The sequence below is a fragment of the Xenopus laevis genome, chromosome 8S (assembly GCF_017654675.1).
Source record: "Xenopus laevis strain J_2021 chromosome 8S, Xenopus_laevis_v10.1, whole genome shotgun sequence".
In the NCBI taxonomy this organism is placed as follows: domain Eukaryota; kingdom Metazoa; phylum Chordata; class Amphibia; order Anura; family Pipidae; genus Xenopus; species Xenopus laevis.
In genome coordinates, this window is record NC_054386.1 from 9,290,911 (window position 1) to 9,318,834 (window position 27,924).

The window sequence follows — 27,924 nt, forward strand, 5'->3', positions numbered from 1 at the left end:
ATTAGCTATTTCTGCAATGAGTGTGCATATAATCAAGGAAGAATGTGTCAAAAAGTACGATAGTTGCTTATATTATATGTATTATTTATTTACACATTTTATTTTTTTTTTTTTTTTTATATTTTTTTTGCTAAGGAACTGTGTAATAGTCTTTAAGTAACTGCTTACGTGCCCTGTGCAACCTGTCAGAAACTGAGCACCTGTTCACGTTTCACCTGGGATAAGATTTGGAGGAGTTGGTAAACACAGATCAATGATCGCTGGCCTCTTACTATCATTTAATGATAGGGCAAATAAATAAGGAGTTTCATAGCCATTTATTCCCCCCCCCCCCCCGCTCTTTGGGAAAGCTAAATATGTTCTCCTCAATAAGTTGCCATCTGTGAATAACTGCTGTGCTGTATAATTCATTTTAATTTTCTTTTTAATGAACCCTTTCAATATTTATGCTCTGCATACATAACTAAAAGAGCATGAGTTCTTTGTTACTCGTATGAGAAAGATATAACTTTGCATTTGGCTCCCTGCATTGTAAATCATGTGTGTTATGTTTAACATTCATTCCATTTGCTTTTAAAGGTATTGCTTCCTGTTTCTTCATTTTCTGGACTAGAGTCCTATGCCCTTCTCTGCTTTCTTCTTGTAATAACTGCCTTAAAGGGGACCCGTCACCCTTTTTTTTTTTTTTTTTTTTTTTTTGTAAAATCCTATTTGATAACATTAGTCAAGCAAAATGAACTTTAATTACACAATATAAATTATTTTAATCTTGTTTCTTTCAGTCTGGGAATTCATAATTATAGCAAGCAGGCAGGAGCCATTTTGTGGACACTATTTTTAAGATAAGCCTTGCATCATCTCAGAATCTTGTTTGTGCTCCAGAATGGGGGACCTGATGTCCATCCCCATGCCCTGGCTACACAGAGGTGGAATTTGTGGAGAGCAGTGGTATCTAGGAAGTAGAGATGTGCGGGCTGACCCGAGGGACAAAATGCACGGGACCTAGAACTGCCGGCTTCCGGTGCTGGAATTTATAGATTTCTGTCTGCCCCGCCCCTTTTGTGATGTCACTGCGGCCGTGGGTCTATAAATAAAGGGCAGGGACAGATGCTACAGGTAGGGAGTGGGCGTGTTAGGGTCAGGTGCAGGTCGAGAAATTCTCAACCCGCACATCACTACTAGGAAGTGCTGAATGGAAAGTGAAAGTTATTATCTGCCCCGCCTCTATGCCTAGGCTTCCGGCGCTGGAATTTATAGATTTCCGTCTGCCCCGGCCCTTTTGTGATGTCACGGCGGTCGTGGGGTCTATAAATAAAGGGCAGCAGCAGGGACAGATGCAGGTAGGGAGTGGGCGGGTTAGTGTCGGGTGCAGGTCGAGAAATTCTCGACCCGCACATCACTACTAGGAAGTGCTGAATGGAAAGTTAAAGTTATCTGTCCCGCCTCTATGCCTAGGCATAGAGGAGGGTCGATAATATTTGATTGACGGCTGATATTTTTAAATTAGCTCACAACAGCCATGAATGCTTTAATAAAAAATTTAAATCAGATTTCATGTTTAATTTGAAAAGGACTTTTATCATACAGATTTTTGTGTCTGGATGACAGGTCCACTTTAATACCTTCAAGGTTTTTATCACAGTCATGATCATAAGGCATGCACTGTGTGTGGTTTTTCTTTTTTAAAGGCAGTGATTCTCTTCTGTCTTAGAGAGTGTCATATGGTAGACTGAGAATGTCCAACACTTTATTATAGTATTTCCCAGGCTCAACTCTTAACTCCCAACATGCCAGACCTGAACCATTATAAGGGCTAATCTATAAACTTCTATTAACATTAATTGTTACTTAGAATAAAAAGTGTACTTGTGGATACAGTGCCCCATAATTTCAGGTCTTGAAAAGTTAGTTGAATCGAGTAAGTTTATTGAATCTGGTTTAGGACACTATTCACTAACTACTTCTCCTAATCATGCTGCCTCTGCACAGACTTGGTCCTAATCCATTAATGTGAATTCAGCATGTCCTACAGGAGAAAATCTGAGTCCTGTTACCCTTCTCGTTGACTTCAACACTATTTGTCATAAGGTACCTGTCCCTTCCACCCCCTTTTTGTGTTTTATTCCCTAAACCAATCCCCAACCTTTTTTATACCCGTGAGCCACATTCAAATTTAAAAAGAGTTGGGGAGCAACACAAGCATAAAACAAGTTCCTGGTGGTGCCAAATAAGGGATGTGATTGGCTATTTGGCAGCCCCTGTATGGACTGGCAGCATATAGGAGGCGCTATTTCGAAGTACACATTGTTTTTAAGCACCTAAAACTTGCCTCTAAACCAAGAATTCAAAAAGAAGCACCTGTTTTGAGGTCACTTGAGAGCAACATCCAAAGGGTTGGTAAGCGACATCCAAAGGGTTGGTAAGCGACATCCAAAGGGTTGGTAAGCGACATCCAAAGGGTTGGTAAGCAACATTTTGCTCCTGAGTTACTGGTTGGGGATAACAGCCCTAAACCATGCCCCAGTACATCCCTGCCAAACAGAACCAAAGGCACTCACGATGGTGATGGTGTCCTTGCTTGCTCTTGATCTGGTCTACAAAAGCAGAGCTGCACAGTGAGGTTAATGTCTGTCATGTTTGGTTTCTTCACTTCCAGTTCATGATGAATAGAAAGATGCACAGTGGAAGCCAGGGTTGACTATGCCATGTATGGAGAACTGCAACGTCTGACAGAATAAACATGTATGTGTTGAGCCTAAAGACAAGCTTTGATTCTAGTTTTGGGCTTTTAATATTGGCCTCAAGCTCAGGAACATACTCATACATACATTTAAATAGAGGCTACAGTTTTAATTTGTGATCTGTATAACAGTAACTATTGTGGATTAAGCACAGCAATAGTAGATCAGTTGCATTTGAGGATATCCTTATTTCAGTGTGTTGTGGTTTTTATAGGATCTACTGTATACCCCAATTCACTTGTAGAGACTTTTTGAGTGGTACTTTGAGTATTTTCTTTGTTAATGTTGGCGCTCTAAAACATGTTAACAATAATCTTATTGTCGCCGTTTGAAGGCACCTTGTTTTGCACTTGATGATTTAGCCATACCCACTGCCATTTTGAACTCTAATTAAAGGACAAGTAAAATGTTGACGTCCTTACCTCCAAATTGTAACACACATTCTTGTGTGTAGAAGATGAGCTGCTGTTCTGGTCTCTTCACCTCCAAGTTCCAATCCCCTTAAACATGATAGAATGCAGATGCTGCTTCATACTGTGTTGGTGGCAGGCAAAACTGCAGTGTTTCCAGCTGGCCTAGTGAATGTAAATAGGATGCTTATGTAAGAACCTACTTCATGTGTATTTCTGCTCTTGCTCAACTGTGTCTAAACAGCAGCGCAAGTTTGGCCACAGGCAACATTGCGCTTTAATATAGATCTTTCAGGGTTGCTGATATGTTGTGTTTTTAATGCTTTAATATAGGCAAGTTGCCTTCTGTGACTACCTATGATGTGTATAGAAGGATAGACGCACGTTTATACCATCCTGTAACAAATGTGATGGAAAAGATAAAGCGAGAACTTTCCTTTTCTCATCTGTTTTTCAGTCCTTTCGAATTGAAAACTGAGACCCTCACAAAAATCATAATATAATTTAATGTGTCATCGTGTGCATGCATTTTCCATTTGTTTACATATTTATTCTGCTAATAGCTATAACCTCACAATCTCATGGAATATTATTGTAATCTGGATTGGTTTTTTGGTGTATTAATTGTTCAATATCACCATAGAAATGAAGTACAGGTATGCTTCCGCTATCTAGAAGGCTCTGAATTACAGAAAGGCTGTATCTCATTGACTCCATTTTATTCAAATAATCCAAATTTTAAAAAATGATTTACTTTTCTCTGTAATAATACAGTACCTTGTATTTGATCCAAAATAGGATATAATGTATCCTTAAAGGGGAACTGTCGTGAAAATGGAAATTTCATCATGCAGACGCAAGAAACTTTTTAAATACAATCAAATAAAAATTCTGTATTGTTTCTGAAATAATCAAGTTTATCTTCACTATTCCTCTCTCGGCATCTGTTTCTCTTCATTCTCTCTTCATGCAGCAGTTGGGTGTAAGATATTCATTGACAGTTAGATCCAATATATCTTATAGGGGGGCTCCTTTTGCCTAGAAGATGTATTAGTGTACACTCTATTAAAATCACCAGACATCCTGTCTCTCTATATGCAGAATATGTGCAAAAGGCAGTTATTGTGTTGGATTTTGTTTGTACTGGAATAGATTTGAGTGAGCTCTAATACATCTGCTAGGAAAGGAAGCCCCCCCTATGAGATATATTGGATCTGTCAATGAATTTCTGACACCCAACTGCTGCATGAAGAGAGAATGAAGAGAAACGGATGCTGAGAGAGGGATAGTGAAGATAAACTTGATTATTTAAGAAACCATGCATCATATTTAATTGATTGTATTTAGAAAGTTTCTTATTTCAGTATGAGGAAGCTTATATTAAATTTCCATTTTTGCAAAAGTTCCCCTTTAATGGAAACAACTCCAGCCTATTGGGGTTATTTAATGTTTACATGATTTTCTAGTAGACTTAAAGGAGAAGGAAAGGTTAAAACTAAGTAAGCTTTATCAGAAAGGTCTATGAATACACTAGTAAACCCTCAAAGTAATGCTGCTCTGAGTCCTCTGTCAAAAGAAACACCACTTTTATTTCATTCTATTGTGTACACATGGGCTTCTGTGTCAGAATTCCTGTTTCATCTTAAACCTCCAGGGCTTGGGCTTGAGCATGCTCAGTTTGCTCTTCTCCCCCTCCCTGCTGTAATCTGAGCTATTCGCAAGCAGGTAGAGACTCGGGCCGGAAGTGATGTGACAGCAAGCCAATATGGCAGCTGCTGTCATAAACAAACCTAGACAGTGTCTAGAGCTGATTACTCAGGTATGGAACATCATTCTAAAAAATAGAAATTGTGTTCTAGTTTGCACTGTTGTGGCTAATCTATTACTGCCTTGATAGCATTCCTTCTCCTTTAAGGTATGAAGATACGGAAAATGAATCTTTCTGTAATTTGGAAAACCCCAGGTCCCGGACCTGTATATCCTGATATGAATTACAGCTCTCTCCCTTTTCTGCATTCTTTGTGATTTGGACATGCAGTTTATTTTAAGTTATTGTGGGTCTGCCCAACATATTTTACTGGGGATACGCAGGAAGCCTGTTTAACATAAACTCATCCACTGAAACAGCAATTCCATATTGATGGCCTAGTTTTTGAGTTAGCCATTTGGAGATCCTCTGACCATGAGTGAGACAGATCTTTACAGTGGACCTTCATTATGTACAGTGAGTGCATGCTTGGAGCCGACAAAGCAGCTGTAGCTGCTGAATATTGTCCCAAACGAGTTTCCATTGCATTTGTTTTTTTCAGGAAGACCTGATGCTTTTTTTTATTTTCCTGCTGTTGTGCCAAATAAAACACCAGTGTTCTCCCATGTCCCCAGAACTGAGATTTTGACAGTAGAAATGATGTTCTACTGAATGTAGATGTAGATGTTCTACTAAATGTTTGCAAACTCCTGTAATTGCACTACTGATCTTTCAAGTTTGGAGGCTGGGGTGTTGAATATGACAAGCAGAATGGTCTTGCTGAATGAAAAGTCTGAGAACTGCTGGAATTATCCCAATATACTACAGTGAAACCTCAATTTTACATCCCTTGATTTTAAGTTTCCCCTTATTTTACATTGCTGTTTTCTGGTCTAACCTATATATTATTCATAATACATTTCCCTGATTTTAAATTTTCCTGGATTTTACATCATTTTCTTTCTGGTCCCCTGAAAAATGCTCGGGACCTGGGGTTTTTCGAGATAACTGATCTTTCTGTAATTTGGATGTTCATGCCTTAAAGTGGACCTGTCACCCAGACATAAAAAGCTGTGTAATAAAAGTCCTTTTAAAATTAAACCTGAAATCCAAATTCTTTTTTTTTTTTTTTTTAAAGCGTTCATAGCTGTTGTAAACTGATTTAAAAATCTCAGCTGTCAATCTATATGCATAGAGGCAGGGCAGGCAATTACTTTCACTTTCCATTCAGCACTTCCGAGATATCACTGCTCTCCCCACATTCCCCCAGTTCTCTTAACGATTTAATTGTGTAACCAGGGCATGGGGATGGACATCAGGTCCCCCATTCTGGTGCACAAACAAGATTCTGAGATGATGCAAGTCTTGTCTTAATAACAATGTCCACAAAATGGCTCCTGCCTACTTGGTGTAATTATGAGTTCCCAGACTGATGGAAACATAATTTATACAGTAACTAAAGTTAATTTTGTTCGACTAACATGATAAAATAGGATTTGTAATATTTTTTTGGGTGACGGGTCCCCTTTAAGTTTATTAGAAAATCCTTTAAACATCCATTTAAGGGTTATTTGCATAAGGATGCCAGTGTTTCACCTGATTTATATCATTGACGCCTGTTCCAACCATTTGTAGAACAAAGTAAGGAGAAATCTAAATAATGAAATAAGTTTGTGTATCATAACCAAAATGTTTTTCCACCAACATACATGTGTTTTGATGGTGCAGTGGACATGGTGGCTAAAATTGTATATAACCCACATACCTGCTGCTTTTATATAAACCAAAGTTAAGTGCTATGTCTGACACCCACTCTTTCACTAACAAAACTGTATTCTGTGTATGATTTCTACAAAGGAAATAGTTGCTGTCCCTACGATTTGTTTTTTTTTTTTGTTTTGTTTTTTTGAGCACAATTCAAATGTTTTTTTTGTTTTGTTTTTTTGAGCACAAGTTGTCTTCTAAATCTCCAGATATATTTAAGAAGTTAGTCAGAATTGTTTAAATCTCATGCTCAGTTTTTTTTGTTTTTTTTTAATATACCACTAATCTCTCCAGTACAAAATCACTCTTATCTGTAAAATAGCAGTCACTTATATTTGCCGGTTTCTGTTAAAATTAAAATAGGAATTGTGTTTTACCCAATTTGCAATACTGTGTGTATTGGAACAAAGTTTGTATACAGTCTAAGGAGGTTTATGTAAACATCTAATTATGTTTCCATTTGAGGTTAAGTACTGTCAATTGCTTTTAATCTTTAGTTGTTGTCATCTCCACTTATTCTATGTTAAATTATAACTAGGGATGCACCGAATCCACTATTTTGGATTCGGCCGAACCCCAAAAAAGATTCGGCTGAATACCAATTAGAATCCTAATTTGCATATGCTAATTAGGGTGGAAGGGGAAAACACTTATAACTTTCTTGTATTGTGACAAAAAGTCATGCAATTTTCCCTCCCCGTCCCTAATTTGCATATGCAAATTCGGGTTTGTTTCGGCCTGGCAGAAGGATTCGGCCGGTTTTTACATGCTGTTACCCAAGCTATTGTGGTTATTAAAAATCATATTGCTTCCATATAGATTGATTTGTTTACCCTTGAGTCCTGCAGCGTTTCAGGGAACCCGTGGGTTACCCGCAAAATAAGCGTGTACCCTGTGGCATGAGGGTAGGATTTTCATATGCGGATCTCACCTAAATCTTATATTATATTTTAGTCTTTTTAAAATTTTACAAAACTTGTTTCTGTCCCCGCCCACTTTTTATGATGTCGCTTCCCGTTTTCAGCAACACCACTTCCTGTTTGGTGGTGGTGGTCTGGTTGCGGAAAAGGCAGTTGCGGGGTCGGGTAACGGATAAAAGTGGGTAATTATCCGTGTTGCGGGACGGGTCCGGGTCTTTAGAAATTGGTTCCGCGCAGGACTCTACCTTTTTTTTTTTTTTTTTTTCTAAAAATGACAAAACCATGGAGGTTTGTATATTATCCACAAGTCTTTGGCCCATGTGCATTTAGATCTTGCGTCAGATTATGAACCTGTTAGTTTCGGTTTTAAGTGAGTCAATGTAAGCCCTGTCATTCTAAGTAGTCCCCACCAGCTCAATAAATAGTGAGTGTCTATGGCATCTTACAGCAACCCCTCTGGCATTTGCCAGAATCCACAGATTGCCAGTCCAGGCCTGTAATACACCCACTTGATTATGTAAACCTGCCTCTGGTTCTTGTGAATGTGAACCCATCCGTTAAATCATGGTGTGACTCTTAGAAATACTATACCACCATCTCTTTCATGCATCCATGTTGTTTGATTGCAGTGTTGCATTCTACGTATCATGGCTTTCTTTTTGATTTAAAAAAAAAAAAATGCTGGCATATTACATCAGGCCATCCTTTGCATTCTGAAATCCTTGCTGGTTTCTGTTGTTGTCATCCATAACTTAGTATTGGCCACCCAAGAGTAGTACTTTACTTAAAGGAGAAGGAAAGGTACCAAAACAGTTTGTCAATAGATTAGCCACAATAGTGCAAGCTATAACACTATTTATTCTGTAGAATGCTATACCATACCTGAGTAAACAGCTCTAGAAGCTTTCTCTGTTTGTTTAGGAAAGCAGCTGCCATATTTACTTGGTGTGACATCACATCCGGCCTGAGTCTTTCCCTGCTCACTCATAGCTCTGGGCTCAGATTACAGGAGGGATGGGAGAGGAGCAAACTGAGCATGCTCAAGCCCTAGCCCTGGAGGTTTAAGCTGACAACAGGAAGTCTGATACAGAAGCACTTTTAGGGAGTGCTTAGGACTAGGGGATACAAGATGTCATGCAAAACATTTTATGAAGGCCATGGACAGGTAGAGGGCCACAACTTGCCTCTAGGACTCCAGATGGGCAGATGAACTGCATTCAAATACATACATCCAATTTCTTAAAGGAGAACTAAACCCTAAAAATGAATGGCTAAAACTGCAATGTTTTTTTTTGTTTTTTTTTTTTATTTATCAAACGTTTATTTGACATGTAAATAATACACGAAAACAATAAAGTTGTAAACATTCACAGTATACATATCATCGCAATAATTATAATCCTCCAGATATGTTGCAGATATATTCAAGCGTATAGTCAAAGGAGGGTATATACTTGTTATATAAAAGTAAAACTACTTCAAATAATAACATACAAAAATTATAACAACAATGCATTCCTGGCGCAAATTAGTACTCCAATCCTATTCCATGTCGGTCTGTGTGTGTGACTAGGTCTCCCTTAAACTGAAATCTCACATAGGGGAAATATGGTCAAGTCCTACCCTATCCCAAGCAGGCAGTATTAAGAGGTGTTGTCTGAGGCTTCAAGAAATTGTTTCCACAGCAACCAAATGGAAGCATATTTAATATGGCTATTATGCGAAAAGGCAGTTAACTCTTCCATCAAGCATATCTCATTAACAAAACTGCAATGTTTTATATACTGAACTGATTGGACCAACCTAAAGTTTCAGCTTGTCAATAGCCGCAATGATCCAGGACTTCACTCACACTTCACTCGACCCTAACCCGCCCTCCCTTAGCCCCGCCCGCATCCGTGCTTCCTGGTAGCTTTTATAGACCTGCCCCCACCGATGACGTCACAAAAGGGGGGGCGAGCAGCCACAGTGTCTATAAAAGACTAACCGGGAAGCTGGTATTTGACGGTGGCTTAACCCGCAGCCACATGCGAAAAAGCGTGCAAGGTCGGCCTGACCCGAGGCTATCGGGCCGCCCCACACATTACTAATGTGTATTGTATATTGTGAGTGGGTCCCTAAGATCCGTAAGTGACAGCAGCACAGAGCATGTGCAGTGAATCAGCAGAAAAGAAGATGGGGAGCTACTGGGGCATCTTGTCATTTTAAACATCCATACCTCCAGTTTTTAAACAGTCATTGCTTCAGCCTTGTATGGCACCTTGGCTAAATAATTGCCATGTTGAGGCATTGTGCTGTTTTCCCATTGCCTTGTCATTTTTAACTTTTTAAAACATACCTGTCCGTTTTGACTACAGTGTTTATGGGGCCTTGGCAATTTTGAGATGAGCAGGTGCTGCCATATTTCCCAACTGACATAGCTGCTTCTTCTGGTCAATGAAATACATGGGCTGCTAATTTCAGTACATAGGAATGCAGGTGTGAGTAGAAGCTGCCGTGTAAGATTCATGTTCACTCTGTGAAACTGATCTGTACCCGCTTCCCGTAGCTGCTCGTGTCGAATCACTTCCCAGTATACCCGCTTCTGTACCAGGGACGTTCAACCTTTAGCCCTTTTCTCCTTTTGTTGAATTGCAACTCTCAGCATCCTGTGGCAGGCTTCAACTGTAATGCTATACAGGGAGTTTCATAACTGCTTTACAGCTTCACTCTGCTCATGCTTTTCCTAGTCTAGATGTGATATATATCCTGATTGAAACACTACTATAGTTAAAGGGATCCTGTCATCGGAAAACATGTTTTTTTCAAAACACATCAGTTAATAGTGCTACTCCAGCAGAATTCTGCACTGAAATCCATTTCTCAAAAGAGCAAACAGATTTTTTTTTATATTCAGTTTTGAAATCTGACATGGGGCTAGACATTTTGTCAATTTCCCAGCTGCCCCGTGTCATGTGACTTATGCCTACACTTTAGGAGAGAAATGCTTTCTGGCAGGCTGCTGTTTTTCCTTCTCAATGTAACTGAATGTGTCTCAGTGAGACATGGGTTTTTACTATTGAGTGTTGTTCTTAGATCTACCAGGCAGCTGTTATCTTGTGTTAGGGAGCTGCTATCTGGTTACCTTCCCATTGTTCTTTTGTTTGGCTGCTGGTGGGGGGGGGGGGGGAAGGGAGGGGGTGATATCACTCCAACTTGCAGTAAAGAATGATTGAAGTTTATCAGAGCACAAGTCACATGACTTGGGGCAGCTGGGAAATTGACAATATGTCTAGCCCCATGTCAGATTTCAAAATTGAATATAAAAAAAATCTGTTTGCTCTTTTGAGAAATGGATTTCAGTGCAGAATTCTGCTGGAGCAGCACTATTAACTTGTTCATTTTGAAAAAAAACATGTTTTCCGATGACAGGATCCCTTTAACTATAGTAGTGTTTCAATCAGGATATACATCACATCTACAGAGCTTATCTGCTGTGTAACCTGTGCCATATAGCCTTTTTTCAATTTCCGCCATTGTAAACAGCGGCTTTTTTATATAAACTATAGTAGTGTTTCTGAAGCAAACACAGCAGTTTTACCAGTGCAGGGCAACACTACATTATATTTTCATTACTTTAAAGCACTTGGTGTTACTGTTCCTTTAAAGTTTCTTCTTTCCTCTTTGTGATCCTCCAATTTAATTGTTATGAAAAATGTCACACTGCTGGCTTATCCTCAGCTCCACAAGGCAATCTATGCTTCATCGTATCTCTTGGCAATCTGAACTGAAGCTGTTGTCCCATTAATGCCTCATTGTTCTGGCCATTTCTCTAGTTACACAATTTAAAACTGGAGTAAAATTTGCAACATAGGCAGTTGCCTAAGAAAATATATTTAAAAAACGTGTATTTTTCATGTGTATTTGAAAACCGTGTCTTGACTGAATGTGTTAATGATCAAATCTGTGTAAAATGCTCTAAGGGGCAGATTTATCAAGGGTCGAATTTGAAAAACTTCGGATCGTACGAATCGAAGTAATGGCGCATTCGATCGAATTTGATTCATAGTTTTTCCAAAATGTATATTTTAAAAAGTCCACCAATTGACTCCAAATTCTAGGAGGTCCCCCATAGGCTAAAACATCAATTCTGCAGGTATTAGATGGTGAATGGTCTGTCAGTACATGATAAATTTCGAAAATTCACATTTTTATTCGAATCGAATTTGGACTATTCCCTAGTCGAAGTAAACAAAAATTAGATCGAAACTCGTTTTTTTTTTTTTTTTTTTTAATTCGAGTTCTCAATTTGACCTTTGATAAATCTGCCCCTTAGTGTTTGAGCCCTGAAGTTGAAATCATATTTCATCATAATGACATTCTTGCATTCTCTTTAATCCTTTTGAATGCTTTAAAAAAAAGAAAAAAAAAAAAAAAATTATATATATATATATATATATATATATATATATATATATATATATATATATATATATATATATATTGCTATTTCCCTAGATATAGGAATAAGTTGAACACACTGTTGTACCTCACACGTAGTTACGTGTAGTTAGTTTTTTTTTTTTTTTCTTCAATTTAAAGTACACAAAAGTCATTAGTGTATTTGATGCTCGTATATTTCAGAGGTTTTAAGAGGTAATGAGCCAGTAAAGAACCTAAATACCTTTGCTGCAAGTCATATTTGTTCCTCCTGTTTCTTGTTGATGGTGTGATTCTCCCTTAGCCTATTGACCAAAGGATGCAAGTCCTCTCTTATTATTCATTTTATGGTTCACTCATTGGGACTTTCTTGTTTGAGTGATGGATTAAGAAACTGGGGCCCCATGTGATATTTAGTAGGTGGGACTATACTCCATGTCTCCTCCTTTAAATAGATGGTACTACAACTGAGCCAACTCTGCAGAGTGCAGACCCTAGCTGCCCTAGTGCTAGTTATTCACACCCCTTAAAGAAGAAGGAAAGGTTAAAACGAAGTTTCAGAAAGTTCCACCTAAATATACTAGGAAACCCTCAAAGTAATGCTTCCCTGAGTCCTCTGTCAAAAGAAACACTGCATTTCTTTCCTTCTATTGTGTTCTCAGACTTCCTGTTTTCAGCTTAAACCTCCAGGGCTACGGTTTGAGCATGCTCAGTTTGCTCCTCATCCCCTCCCTCTTTCCCTCCCTGTAATCTGTAATCTGAGCCCAGAGCTATGAGTGAGCAGGGAAACTCAGGCCGGATGTGATGTCACACCAAGTGAATATGGCAGCTGCTATCCTAAACAAACAAAGAGGTTTTAGAGTTGTTTACTCAGGTATGGTAAAGCATTCTGTAGAATAAATAGCTTGCACTATTGTGGCTAATCTATTGACAATAAACTGCTTCGGTACCATTCCTTCTCCTTTAAGTCTTGTGCATAAATTACATAATTTGCTATCTTTTAGTTGTCTTAATGCCCTGAGAATGGTCCCTAGTGGTTCCATAAGTCAAAATATCCTATCACTAATATTATTATTCTGAATGCTTGGGACCTAGGATCCCTTACCCTGTACACTATCTAACATTACAAAGTGTCCAGAATTATTTAGGCATGATTCTGGCTGGAACCTATTTTTCTTAAAGGAGAAGGAAAAGCATTGTACACTTGGTGGTGCCAAATGTTAGGCACCTCCAAGTGATTGTATTGACTTACCTGAAACCCCGGGCCGGTGCTCCTATCAGCAGAAAATTGCACTGGCCCGGGGTTATACCAGTGAGCACCACGGAGCGATCCTCTTCTGGCTTCCGCTTTCTTCGTGTGGCGGCGTATGCACTGTAGAATGAAAAGCCAAACTTTAACTAAAAAGTCGGCTATTTCGTTCTATTGCGCCTGCCCTGGGAAATTTGAAGAAAGAAGAATCCGGAAGAGGATCGCTCCATGATGCTCAATGGTATAACCCCGGGCTGTTGCAGTTTTCTGCTGATAGAAGCACCGGCCTGGGGTTTCAGGTAAGTAAATACAATCATTTGGGGGTGCCTACTATTTGGCAACCCCAAGTGTAGTATGCCTTTCCTTCTCCTTTCACTTCATTTTATGTATTAACTTGTATTTGCAAAGGATAAATAAAAGTACATGTCATGAATTACCTTGAATTAAGCAAGCATGTTTACTGCCCAGCCATTTCGGTCAAAGGTTTGAGATGTGTAAATTACCAAAGATCTGGAGTGTGGCAATTAGTCTGTGATTCTATGACAGGAAAGCGTCATTTTCTTCTAAGGCTTTGCCAGGAATAAGCGGTTATCCGATACTGGTGGGATCCAGCTACACTGGAGACTGCAAGCTGTTAGAAACTAGAGCAAGGAAACGCATACCAATAGGAATGACAATTTAACCTTGAGACAAGAACTCTATTATAGGCACTCTTCTGTTAAGCTTCATGCCTCTCCCTTCCATGGATTTTCCTTTCGCTTATCTAAAATAAACTGTTTCTGTGAATTAAAGATTAATTCAATTCTGATTTTGATTTAAGTGCATTTCTAAGAACATTGTTTGCAGACTTTTAGCTGTGCCTGCCAACCTCCTGTGAGCCTACAGAAGGGACTTTTTTTCCACCTAAATGGCAAATTTTGTGTTCATCTTATTCCAAAATCTGCTATTCATCCTACACATGCGATTTCAATTTTATTTTCAAACCTGTTCAGTAAAATCTTGAGTTGACGTATTTTTTTTGTTTAAGTTAAAGGCTGTGTAGTACATGGTGCATTCTTGTTTTTAATTCAGGGAGCTAGTGGTGAATGGGGGAGCTCATGAAGCCAGAAATGCAGCTAAAGGATTCCCATTATAAACGGGAATCATGGCACCACTGAGTATGTGTGTTTTTTCTAGTAGAGATGCACCAAATCCAGGTTTCTGTTCTGGATTCGGCCTTTTTCAGCAGGACTAGGATTCAGCAGAACCGAATCCTAATTTGAATACGCAAATTAGGGGCGAGGTGGGAAATCGAAAACATTGAAGTAAAAAATGTTTTCCCTTCCCACCTTTTAATTTTAAAATTAGTTGATTTGGTGCATCCCTAATTGCTATAGCTATCTTATTAAATATGTAGCCTTAACGTTGTGTTCTTTGCCATTTATCTTTGTAAGGGTGGTGAAACGCGAAGATTCAGGGAAATTTAGTCGCCCAGTAACAAATCGCCTCTTGTTCAGGCGACTAACCTCTCCGAAAAGCCTTCCTGCCGGCTAAAATGTAAATAGTCGGCGGGATGGCACTCTGAGTGCTTTGTTTTCCAAAGTCGTCCAAAGTTTCCTCGTGAGGCAACTTCAGATGACTTTGGAGAAAACGAAGTGCTCCGAGTGCCATCCGGCATTGATTTCGATTCTAGCTGGCGGGAAGGCGACTAAATCTCCCTAAATCTTAGCGTTTGTGTCACTGCCCTAAATGCAGCTAAATACATAAAGGATGAAAAGTTTTATCACATCTGATAGAACGTCCAAGCTCCTTAGGTCTTCCTTTTTTAAAGCTACGTGGTTTTGACAATTACTAATTTTTCCGCCTGTTTGATGGGCAGAATCATGCCATCTTGGATTGATTGATTCACACATGGATCCAGTGAAATGTCACCACCCACTGAGCTCATATATGGACTGATGTGGTCTTCATCCAGTGGGATATTTCTGCACGTTGAATTGGATCCTTACACTGTGGTTTCAGTGAAAAGGTCTGAATCAACGCCAGGATCTGCTTGAGTGCTTCATACTTTGACAAGTTGCTTAATGCCAGTGTAAAGAGTGTCACGGAGTGTAGCCCAGAGAAACATAATAAATGATATTATAGGGGTGACTTGGTAATGGGACAATATCTGCCAAATGTTTGCTATAAAAGTTGGGAATATTTCATGACTTATTGGTCAAATTCGGATTAAAACTCAAATTGAGTTTGGATAATTCAAATTTGAGAGTTTTGACCAAAAAAAAAAAATGTAAAATTTTCACTTAGATCTAAACTCTAAAATGCCCAGTTGCCTTTGACTTAAAGTGATACTGACGCTAAAAAACTACCGTATATACTGGAGTATAAGCCGAGGTACCTAATTTTACCTCCAAAAACTGGGAAAGCTTATTGACTCAAGAATAAGCCTAGGGTGAGAAATGCAGCAGCTTTTGGTAAGTTTCAATCAAAAAATTGAGGGTTTCTGCTACCCTTGGAGGTGCCGGCGTCTCTTTTTTGGATGCCGGCGACCATTCTTGGACGCCGGCGTATATTCTTGGAGACTATTCTTGGGCGCCGGCGACTATTCTTGGGCGCCGGCGACTGTTTTTGCGATTGACCCGAGTATAAGCCGAGGTAGAGTTTTTCAGCATATTTTGGGGGCTGAAAAACTCGGCTTATACTCGTATATACAGTACTTTTTAAAATATGAATTTACATAAAAAGTTACCTTTAGGTCATGTTGATCGTTTTTTGCTAAGAGGTTTGTTTTTGTCAGAAAAACATGAAAAAAAATGTGGCAGCCCCCTCATAGACGAGTACGGGGAGTCAGCTGGGTAATATAATTTTGCCATAAAGTATTTGCTCAAAGCTTTTACAAGTGGCAAACAAAGCCAATACTGTGATACATGTAAAAATGGTTTCATTTCTGGTGTCCGTATCTCTTTAATTCTACTAGATACTGTAAATGGAGGCTTAATAAGCAAAGGACGTGTGCCTGATTCTGCAATTATATTAAGTTCTAATGGAATGTGCTGTTTAAATACAAGTTTCTCTTGCATCAAAACTTGTTCTAATAATACCAGATGTACAGTATGTAGAACATTCAACGTATTTATAGTGATTGGATTCCCTACATTGTACTCTCTGACCTTTCCAGTAAGCTGATGAGTAGACGATCTCTCATGCATTTATGATTGACTGGTACTTCAAATGTGATGTTTCATTAATTTCAGTAATGTACTGTGCCAGTGCTTGCGCATATAAATGCACTAGGATACATTGGGCAGATTTGCTAAAGGGTGAAGTGACTAATGCTGGCGAAAATCCGCCAGCGTGACGTCATTCAGGCACTTCTCCGATTTACTAACGGGCGCAGGTGTAACTTTGCTAGCGAAAGAGACAGACGCTAGCGATCATTCGCACTCTATCGCCAGGCGAATTATTGCTCTGGCGAATGTATGTAATTCCGCCAATTCACAAAGATTTGGATTTTACTGAACGTTACCTCTTTCGCCAGACTTGCCTTCACCAGCTCAGACCAGTAGAAGTGCACTGGAGTGTATAGATCTTCCTCAATCTTCTGTTACTTACATCATATTTTTAGTGGAAAAATTCTCTTAAGTCCCAAATAACGCTGGCGTCTTTTCCTTTTTTCAGAGTGATAACCTGCAAAAGTCCTTGAAATTTTTTTCGGGTAACAGGTTCCCCTATACATTTTCTAACATATGGAACATTAACTATACAGTGGGCTCATGTGTAGGGCAATATAACAACTCTATTGTCTTTATTAAGGTTCCCTGGACTTGTGTAATGTATTTGCTGCAACATATACGTCCATTCAACTTTATCATTTCCCGCCGTATACAAATTAGCCAGCGCTAGCGCATCTTCGCTTTGATTTGTCGAAGTAACCCTAGAGAAAATTCACCAGCGTTCCTCTCCCTTGACGCAACTTCACATTTTAGTAAATTAGTGTTGTCTGAGCGAATTTTCGCCTGTTGAAGTATTGTGATGGCTGCAAAGCCGTCGCTGGCGAATTTTCGCAGGTTAGTGAATCTGCCCCATTGGGTGTTGGTTATATTATATCATATATCTGAACTTTTAGCCAATAAATCGCAATTCTACAGAGATGGGCATAAGTTTCTTGACTTAAAGGACAAGGAAACTTAACAAGTAAATTTCTGTTAAAAGGCCTACCCATAATGAAGCCATCCGTCCATTCCCCTTTTCAATAAGCCGTGTGTCCGTTCAGTCCCTGCAGCACACGCAAAACCGCAATCTACTTGTTAAGAAAGTCCCATGATTCAGCTGGATTCCACCAAGACTCTAGATCATGCGCAGTTCGCTCAACTAATAGGCGCCGCATGCGCATTTCTTCTGCATTGTATATGCACAGAACAAACAATCTTCAAGCGCGCGTCCAGGGGAAGGAACGTTCTTGGCGCATTTAGTATGCTAGGGCCATCTTGATGACTGCAAACACATGCCAATGTTGTCATCATACAGCCTGGTTTTCAGACCTGTCGTGTGTTTCAGGATATTTACCTGGTGCCGGTAGCTGTTTTATAAATCTCCATTTAGTGTAAGCAGCGTTGGGCATTTGTTTTTCCTTGAGAGGAAAAAAACTTGAAAGAACCTAATTCTAAACACCTTTCCAGTATACATTAATTACAAATTTTCTGTGTTTTTGAAGTTACTATTTGTTTATCCCTTTTTGTTCACTGGTTCAGACTGTAGGAAAGGAACTGACTAAGGAACTGTTAACTAAAGAAGTAGGTATAAATGTTATACATGTTTTGTGCTTCTGTACCAGCCCAAGGCAACCACACAGCCCTTTAGCAGTAAAGATCTGTGTCTCCAAAGATGCCCCAGTAGCTCCCCATCTTCTTTTCTGCTGATTCACTGCACATGCTCTGTGCTGCTGTCACTTACTGAGCTTAGGGACCCACTCACAATATACAGTACACATAGAATAGAAATGTCACAATATAAGGCTGATTAGTAATTAATACAGATAATTACTACATGGCAGCACAGAAACCAGTGCAATTAGCATCAGAATTTAATAATCAGCAAACCTGTAGCATCAGCTTATATTACAGGGGAAGCTCATTTTCTGCTGGATAATTAGTGACGAGCCCTAAGCTTAGCTTCTTAACAGCCAATCAGAGCCCACTGAGCATGTGAGTGTCACAGACACTTTCCAAGATGGTGACCCCCTGTGACAAGTTTGAAGTCCTGGATCATTGCTGCTATTGACAAGCTGAAACTTTAGCCTCGTGCAATAAGTTCAGTATATAAAATAAGACCAGTTTAGCCATATTGATTTTTACGGTTTAGTTCTCCTTTAACCTTGAGGGCTGCAAAGTAATTGCATTGAGATGCTGGATATGTATAGTTCATACTTGTACTTTCTGAGCACCTTTCATTCACTCTCCTAACTGAGCCCTTGCTCTGCTTACAAAGCCCTTACGTCTATTTATTCATATCCCCTCTCGGCAGCCAAAACAGCACCCTGCATATTTCACTTTCACTCTTGCTATAGGGGTCAAAACTAGCACACAAAACTTTCTCCAGCTGTACTTATTCAAAAACCAAGATGTTCATTAGTTAACAATCTTTTCATGTCGTTCTCTTTTAACTAGAACACAAAGGTGCGAGGCCCATTACAGAAGCCGCAACTATTTAGCCTTGGTGCATGTTGCACTTCATTTAATTTGTAGAAAAATCAAGTCAGGTTTCTACTTGAAGCCTTGCATGCTGAATTCTGTTGCTCCTACCAAGTACGTACTTTTTGAGTTCATGCAGTATAAACTGCTTTTGTTTTGTCAGAATTTAAGATAACAGAGCTTAAACCAGTAATGCCAGCAAGCACCCTGTATTGGGGGGCGAAGGAATACATGCCCCCCTCTATTTAGCTGTGTCATAAATACTGGGACCAATTTGTCTGTTGCTTGCTCTTTTATCGATATCCACCTAATCTAGTTTAAAGGAGAACTAAACCATAAAAATGTATTTGGCTAAAAATGCCATATTTTATATACTGAACTTATTGCACGAGGCTAAAGTTTGAGCTTGTCAATAGCAGCAATGATCCAGGACTTCAAACTTGTCACAGGGGGTCACCATCTTGGAAAGTGTCTGTGACACTCACATGCTCAGTGGGCTCTGATTGGCTGTTGAGAAGCTAAGCTTAGGGCTCGTCACTAATTATCCAGCAGAAAATGAGCTTCCCTGGCTGTAATATAAGCTGATGCTACATGTTTGCTGATTATTAAATTCTGATGCTAATTGCACTGGTTTCTGTGCTGCCATGTAGTAATTATCTGTATTAATTATTAATCAGCCTTATATTGTGACATTTCTATTCTATGTGTACTGTATATTGTGAGTGGGTCCCTAAGCTCAGTAAGTGACGGCAGCACAGAGCATGTGCAGTGAATCAGCAGAAAAGAAGATGGGGAGCTACTGGGGCATCTTTGGAGACACAGATCTTTACTGCTAAAGGGCTGTGGTTGCCTTGGGCTGGTACAGAAGCACAAAACATAATGTACAACATTTCTAGCTTCTTCTTTAGTTAAGCTTTAGTTCTCCTATGAGAAATTAACTAAAAATCATTGTAAAATTAGGTATAACATTCCACTCCATACTTGGTATGAGTAACCTAAAACTTTCTAAAAAAAAGTTTTCATATTGCAATGTCATGTTGGTTGATCTTTCTTTTATTAATCTGTATTGTATTGCACTGTCCCTAACATGACACTTGTTCTGCCCCTGTAATGGTCACCAATCATTCCAGAAATGTCACCCCCACTTGAGCTACAGGCATATTCCGTTCGGTCTTCGAATGGGTGAAACAGCACACTTGGGCGGTTATTTGCTAAATGCCGAATGCAAAAATCACGAAAAATGTGTGCTTTTTTTGTTTGTTTTTTTTTTATAAAATCTGACTTTAAAAAAAAAAAATCTCGACTTTTTCGGAATTTAATAAACCGAGAGGATGGAAAAGTCTGAATCTCAGAGCTGTCGAGGTTGCATATAAGTCAATGGAAGAAGTCCCAGTGATTTTTTGATGTGCGCTGGGTTTCATGCAATACACTGAAGTTTTAGGAGTTTTCGGGCAAAAATAAGAGTTTTCGGGTGAAAAATCGGGAAAAACTAATTTTTTTATTTTTTTTATTTTAACAAATCGGTTCTGCGCAGGACTCTATCCTTTAGTATTTTTGTTAGCTTCCTTGTTGTCCTAGTTTCAAACTAGTGGTTGTTGTAAGTGACCTTGTTTCCCCTGTCCAGAGAGCAGAAAATATCCACTTTTCCTGGGGCCTCCGCCTCTGATAAAGCACACAATGGTGCGAAACGCATCAGGAGGGAGTTGCTAACATGAGTTATGCGGACAGTGGGGAGACACTGCCATGTGCTATAATAGGAGTTCAGTACTGTGATTGGCCATAAGTAGCCCCTATGTGGATTGTCAACCTACATTGAGACTCTGTTTGGCAGTACACCTGGTTGTTATACAACCAAAAGTTGTCTCCAAGCCTGGAATTCAAAAATAAGCTCCTGCTTGAGGCCCCTGAGCGCAACATCCAAGGGGTTGGAGAGCAACATGTTACTCACGAGCTACTGGTTGGGGATCACTGATGTAGAGAGGGATATTCTAAGACAATTTGCAATTTGTTTTAATTTTTTATTATTGAAGGTTTTTGAGTTATTCAGCTTTTTATTCAGCAGCTCTTCAATTTGCATCTTAACCAATCTGGTAACTAGGGTCCAAATTACCCTAGCAACCATGCATTGATTTGAATAAGAGACTGGAATATGAATAGGTGAGGCCTGAATAGAAGGACCAGTAATTTAAAGTAGGGATGCACCGAATCAAGGATTCGGCCTTTTTCAGCAGGATTCGGATTTGACTGAATCATTGTGCCTTGCCGAACCAATTCCTAATTTGCATATGCAAATTAGGGGTGGGGAGGGAAATCGTGTGACTTTTTCTCCCAAAACAAGGAAGTAAAAAAAATAAAAAAAAATTCCCTTCCCATCCATTATTTGCATATGCAAATTAGGCTATAAAACTATAAAAAATAATAATAATGAAAACCAATTGAAAAGTTGCTTAGAATTGGCCGTTCAATAATATAATAAAAGTTACCTTAAAGGTAAACCACCCCTTTAACCAAAATTCTTAATGTTGTGTGTGCCAGTGTTATTTTGTTGTCTGTGGAATTCCTGTATCTTACAACTGAAATAGGTTTGTATTTACATTACTCCTCAGTTACCTGATATTCCTTTTGGAGATGCTATCCCTGTGGTATGTAGGGATGACTTTCTGTAGTTGGCACGGACATCTAAAAGCGTTTCTAAACTTGTCATTTGGCTGCTCTTCAGCAAGCCAGAGAATTTAACTCCAAAGTGTATTTGGAGTAGTAGACAAAAACTCTGGTTTCTGAATCTGGGAGTATTTATTTCTGTGACCAGGCACTGAAAATCTTGGCGTGTGTGGGCGTGGAACTGGTAGACCAGTCTTTGTTATAGGGGCTGCCAGACAGCCCAGGCCAGTTGGAAAGTCCTTTTGGGTTGGACTGCGTAAAACCATTGATGCAGTTGCATAGGTAGGAATTATAATCCAGTAGTTGGCCCAGGGGCAAAATGATCAGAGAACAACATTTCTAGTTTCCCAACCTTGCCTAGATTAGACGGCTTTGCAGTGTGTTGTCGTGATCCACTTGGCAATAACACAATTCTTCTCTCTGCTGCTGGTCTGTAACCATAAAAGCAGTGGTTGATGGTAAAGGATATTTTCAGGTTTTTTCTCAGCGAAGATCCCCATGGATATAACAGATATAATGCAAAGGAACTCAAAAAATCGGCTCCACAGACTCCATATAACTTAATATGTCCAGGGGTACATACACTGTGGAGTGTGACACAAAAAATGCTAACAATCCCAGTTGCTGGATCTTTTACCTCCTTCCCATCACACACACCAATACAAATGTTTGGCTGGAGCTCTCTGAGGACCTTGGTTATATTGGTTAGCACCTTAAATAACATAAGTTTTCAGATCTAGTATCTGGTAATTGGCCAGAGCAACTCATAAACTTGATGGACACTTCTGCCTCCCACAATGCAAACTAAAGAGTTTATATACAAGCAATAATAATTACATCTACCCTGGACAATATAAATTCATTAAAAAAAAATATTCAAAATAAGCATTCAAAAGTGAACATACATGCCATTGTTTTAGCCTGATCCCTGTGTTCAAGGATGACCATCCACTGCTCCAAAAGTGATCTCTGAATGGTTTGAGGAAAAGGACAGTTATATGAAGCCTACTTATAGTTGACCTAGATTTTGACTCATTTCAATGCTTAAGGGAGAAGGAAACCCTTTTGCAAAAAACCCGTACCCCCCCACCCCAGGTAGACCCTCCTCCCCCCAGGCTAACTACCCCCCCGGGGTAATGCCCCATACTTACCCCTCAGCGCAGATTCTTTCAGTGGAGTTCCATGCATCCATCTTCCGCGTCCTATGTAAGCAAATATGAAAATTAGTATTCGGTTCAGTATTCGGACAAATCTTTTGCGAAGGGTTCGGCTGAATCCAAAACAGTGGATTCGGTGCATCCCTACTTTTTACTTACCCCTCCGTGCAGACTCAGGGATCGCAGTTCACGGCAGCCATCTTCCGTGTCTTAGTGTCTTCTTCCTACCCTTTGGCAATTTCCATCCATTTTGGCGCATGCGCAGTTGTCGCAAACCGGGAAATTGCTCCAACTGCACAGATTACCGAAGACCTGGAAGATGGCTGCCGTGAACTGCAATCCCTGAATCTGCACTGAGAGGTAAGTAAAACGTTGGGGGGCATTTCCCCGGGTGGGGTAGCTAGGCTTGGGGGGGGGAGGGAGCGGGGTCTACGTAAGGTAGGGGGGTAGGGTTTTTTTTTTTAGTTAACGGTTGAATTCTCCTTAAGGTGAGATCCCCTTCTAAACAAACCCAAGCAGGTCTTGGTCAAAAGAGCTTACAATCTAAGCATATTGGACACCGTTTAATGACACTATTAAAGTATAAACTTTTTTTGCCCCAATGGATAAATGTATATTCTTTTCATATTATTATTCTGTGGCTGCCCATGCCGATAGATCATAGTTCTCCAAACAAATTCTTCAAACAGTTACTGCTTTTTATGCACACAGCAGCTTTATGTAGTTGTTTACTGTACATTTCTGGACCTAAGCACTAGATTATTTGCAACAGAATAGTATTTTTTTTTTTCCCTGGATGATTAACTTAAAATTCTCTTTGCATGTTTAATTACACTGTAAAGAAACAACCTGCCAGATGTCTCATTTCTAGGGCATTTGCAGTGTAAGTTTATAACTAAATAAATGGTTGTTTGCTCAGCCGACGTATTGTGTGCATTTCCACTTGGTAAGTAAAGCCTAACCCTCGGTGTCCTTGTGATGTTTATTGTAAGTAGTAATGATTGGCAACCTCCTGCTATTTAGGACCTTCCTGTAAGGCATAGCATTGTACTGTTAACAAGACCCAAGGTTATTCAGCCCAGTTATAGTGTCATCATTTAATATTTTAAGCCTCATTACTATACTTCATCAACCGCATAAACCGTTTTTATGGGTTTTTAGTTGTTAATAACATTTTGTAGAAAGGGACGCACACTCCAGGAGCCAGTCGGTGCCGATTAAAAAATTAAACTTTATTCCAAAATCGCTAAAACAACTGTCCTAACGCGTTTTATATTCGAAGATACTTAATCATAGGTACCATGATTAAGCATTGTTCGGATACGTCACACGTTAGGACAGTTGGACTTTATCGGCACCTATTGGCTCCTGGAGAGAGTGTCCTTTTCTACATATTGTCGATATTACTCCCAAAACTGCACCCAAGCCGCCAGATGCCATCGGTGAGTGTGGTACATTTACTGCGATAATTTTCACTTCATGTTTTAGATGTGTTAAGGCTGCACCTGAATGTGATCGACCTGGGGTTTGCACACCCAGGTCCAACTTTGCGTTGGGTGAGCCGCATTTGGAATTTTTAACTCTTTACTCGTGGGATTGAGCCGAAATATTTCCTGTTTTGTGTGCGTTGATCACATTTTGAATAACTACTATTGAACGCTTCCATTGGCTATATTACTAGTCGAACACGCCTTTCTGCTAGTTCATGGATAACCATTTTTACAACTTGTCATATCTGTTTTGGAGGATTTAATTATTTCTACTACTAGGAGCTGCCTGGAAATTGGTTTCATTCTCTCCTATATGGACATTACACGGTCTCTAAATGCGCTTGCGACTAGCTAATACGAACAGCCATTTGTCCGTTGCTACCTGTAGATGTTGCTCAGCATTATGGATAAGTGATGGAAACTTCTCCAAATGCCTAGACTGCAGTATAGTTTGGCTAAATTACTTTATACACTATTGCTTGTGCTGTATATAGGTATGGGATCTGTTATCTGCAAACCTGGTATCCAGGCAGCTCCGAAATACTGGAAGGCTGTCTCCCATAAGACTCCATATTAATAGGTTCTCAAATGGGAACTACACAAAACACAACTTAAGCTTTTTGGAAAGTAAACATAATTTCAAGCAACTTTGCATTATACATCATTTAAAAAATATGCAGATTTTCTTGATTTTTAATGGTTTCTGACAGTTCCCTAAACCTAGCCCCTGCTCTCCTGCTGATCTGGCTGACTACTTTGCTGAGCTGGCTGACTACTGTTCTATCAACAGCCATCTGTCCTTAGCCTGTATCCTCCAAACCCCACAATTCCCTGCACATGTGATTTCAATAAGGAAAGGAACATCACTGTGCAATGCATTGTGGGTTATGTAGTTCCTTCATGCTGTCTGTAAGCTGTGGAGAAGTTGTTACAATTTGTAACATCAGTGTTTAGTCCCTCCCTGCCAGGATTTCAAATGATGCAGAAAGAGAAGAACTGTTAAATAGCTGGATTTCAGCATAGAAAATGGAATATATTCTTTTTGAAGAAACCAGGAACCGTGATGGATATATTTAGGGGTTTCTGTGTTATGTGGGCTTCTTTATCAAATTTTCCTTTTTCACTATAATACTAAAACCTACCTTGTACTTGAACCTAACTAAGATATAACAAATCCTTATAGGAGGCAGAACAACCCGATTAGGTTTAAATACATTTTTTTTTGTAGACTTAAGATTTGAAAATCCAAATTAGGGAAATACCCCTTATATGGAAAACCCCAGGTCCCAAGCATTCTGGATAAAAGGTCCCATACCTGTAATTTACTTTACAGTATTTTCTCATTGGTGTGCATCTGGGTATGTTTGTATGAAAGGAATTATTTTGGTCCCACTTAACATTTTGCTTAAAACTGTAATTTATTATCTTATGTATGGTGTAATGTTTGAAGCAATTCTTTCTGCCATCAATTTTCTATAAAGGGGTGCTTTAATTCTCCATATTTTTTCTTTCAGAGGTCATTTACTTTAATCTTGGAGGCTTGGGACTGGGACAATGACACCAAAGTGGGTGAGTACATATAGAACTTTTTTTATTTTGTTAAAGTGTAATCATTTTCTAAAATGTTATGTACAAGGAAACGAGGTTAATAGTATTCTTAAGGCCCCCATACACCGGCCGATAAAAGCTGTAGACAGACCGAGTCGGCAGCTTATTGGCCCGTGTGTGGGGCCATCCGACGGCTTTCCTGATTGATATCTGGCCGAAAGTCTAAATCTAGATCTGTATTTGTTTGATGATATAGAGGGGGCTGCAACTTCACCAAGATAAATTATTTCATGGCAACAAATGTAGTCTTTTATATGTGAGAGGTATTAGGGGTTTTCTAATTTATTCTGTCTCTTTTTGAGCGTAAAGAATGATACCTGTGTCCTCTTTATCTTCCTGTGTAAGGCCTGCATCACGGTTGTGTTTTGATTGCCACTGCCAAGTGCCTGTCAAACGTGTCTGTCTTCTGCTTGATCAGTTTTTTGAGTGGATGTCGCCTGTTACCGCTCCACTTTTTATAGCCACTATACTCTGTCTTAGGCCAGTAAATGTCAAAATGCCCCATTTAGCCCAAAAGTTAAAAAGAAAAACTGCCAATGACTTACTCTCCCCTCCAAACCAGAGCTGGGAGAACCACAAAGGATTCCTGGGTGTAATGTAATCCGAAGTAACACTCCTCTACTCATATGATCAAGAAGGGAAAAAATCCACACTTTTTGTACAAAAATAAACTAAAGTTTAATTGGTTAAATCATAAGGGTCAGGGTACATGCTTAGATTCTCCTGCCCTGCGACAAATCTCCTCTTCGGGGCGACTAGTCTCCTCGGAGTGGATGGCACTCGGAGCACTTTATTTTTCGAAGTTGGAAAACGCTCCGAGTGTAAATCCCCAGCGGGAGGCAGTTCAGGGAGATTAGTGCCCTGAAGAAGAGGAGATTTGTCGCCAGGCAACTAATCTCCCTGAACTGCCTCCCGCTGGGGATTTACACACGGAGCGTTTTCCAACTTCGGAAAATAAAGTGCTCCGAGTGCCTTCCACTCCGAGGCACTTTGGGAGACTAGTTGCCCCAAAGAAGAGATTTGTCGCCGGGCGACTAAACTCCCCGAATCTGAGAGAGAGCCCAATTTTTTTTTATTATTTTTTTTTTTTCCTTTGACGAAAGTTGGATCCTCCTGTATTATATTTAGCTTTGCAGTTTATCTTCTGTGTAAACCTATGCCCTATAGCCCAATTTTAATTTTAAATGGCTGCTCCCATGGCTACAAAGCAGCCTCTTTAGTATAGTGATTTTACTGTACAGTTATTCTGATATATATCTGTATTATATAATTAAATGTTCATCCCTTTAACCATATTTTTCCAAACGTTATCATACATTTTTTATACTTCCTTAAATTAAGTTGTATAAATGTTCTTTATATGTGGAATATGTTGGTGTTTTATAAATACATGTTGATAATATATGCATTTATATATTTATTTTAAACACCATGCCCCTTTAGGGAAAGCCAAGAACTGCTTAAGAGTGGGCCAACTTTCTTTCTGTGTACAACAGAAATTACAAGGCATTTGTGTGTATATACAATAAGGAGGAGAAAAAAAAAAAAAAATATATATATATATATATATATATATATATATATATATATATATATATATATATATATATATATATATATATATATATATATATATATATATATATATATATTAATTAGTGTGTGTCTGACACTGTCAGAGCTTACTGAACAGGTACATATTTATTACTTGCAGAAATGACATGTAATTTAAGTAATGCATCCTCTACCAATCTGACACTCATGCTACTGGTTGGCACTTAATGCGATCTGGCCGGCTCCTGATGTTTAGTAACATTTTGTCTCCTCTGTCTAAATTGATGCATAAGAACTACAGTATAGGCATAGACGGCATTCCATAATTAACTTCTGATAATATAAACATGCAAAATATTTAAAATCTACCAATATTCTAAGTGATAAGTCAACTGAGCTAGCCTAGGTCTTTTTTTTTTTTTTTTTTAACTGCGTGCTCAGGTCAGAACTGATGCCAGGTTTTCAAATGATGCAGAAAGAGAAGAACTGTTAAACAGCTGGATTTCAGCATAGAAATGGCATTTATTCATAGTTT

General features: G+C 39.2%; 1 protein-coding gene across 3 annotated transcripts in view; it reads left to right on the forward strand.

The window, feature by feature from the left end:
- Positions 1-27,924, forward strand: part of jag2.S (jagged 2 S homeolog) — an 83,358-nt gene that overhangs the window by 11,814 nt on the left and 43,620 nt on the right. For 2 of the 3 annotated variants that reach the window (XM_018232298.2, XM_018232299.2), the window contains exon 3: positions 25,742-25,796. In XM_018232298.2, coding sequence (XP_018087787.1) covers positions 25,742-25,796 — 55 coding nt within the window. Of the gene's footprint in view, positions 1-25,741; positions 25,801-27,924 lie in introns of all 3 variants that reach the window. The other variant, XM_041574735.1, reaches the window with a different exon arrangement.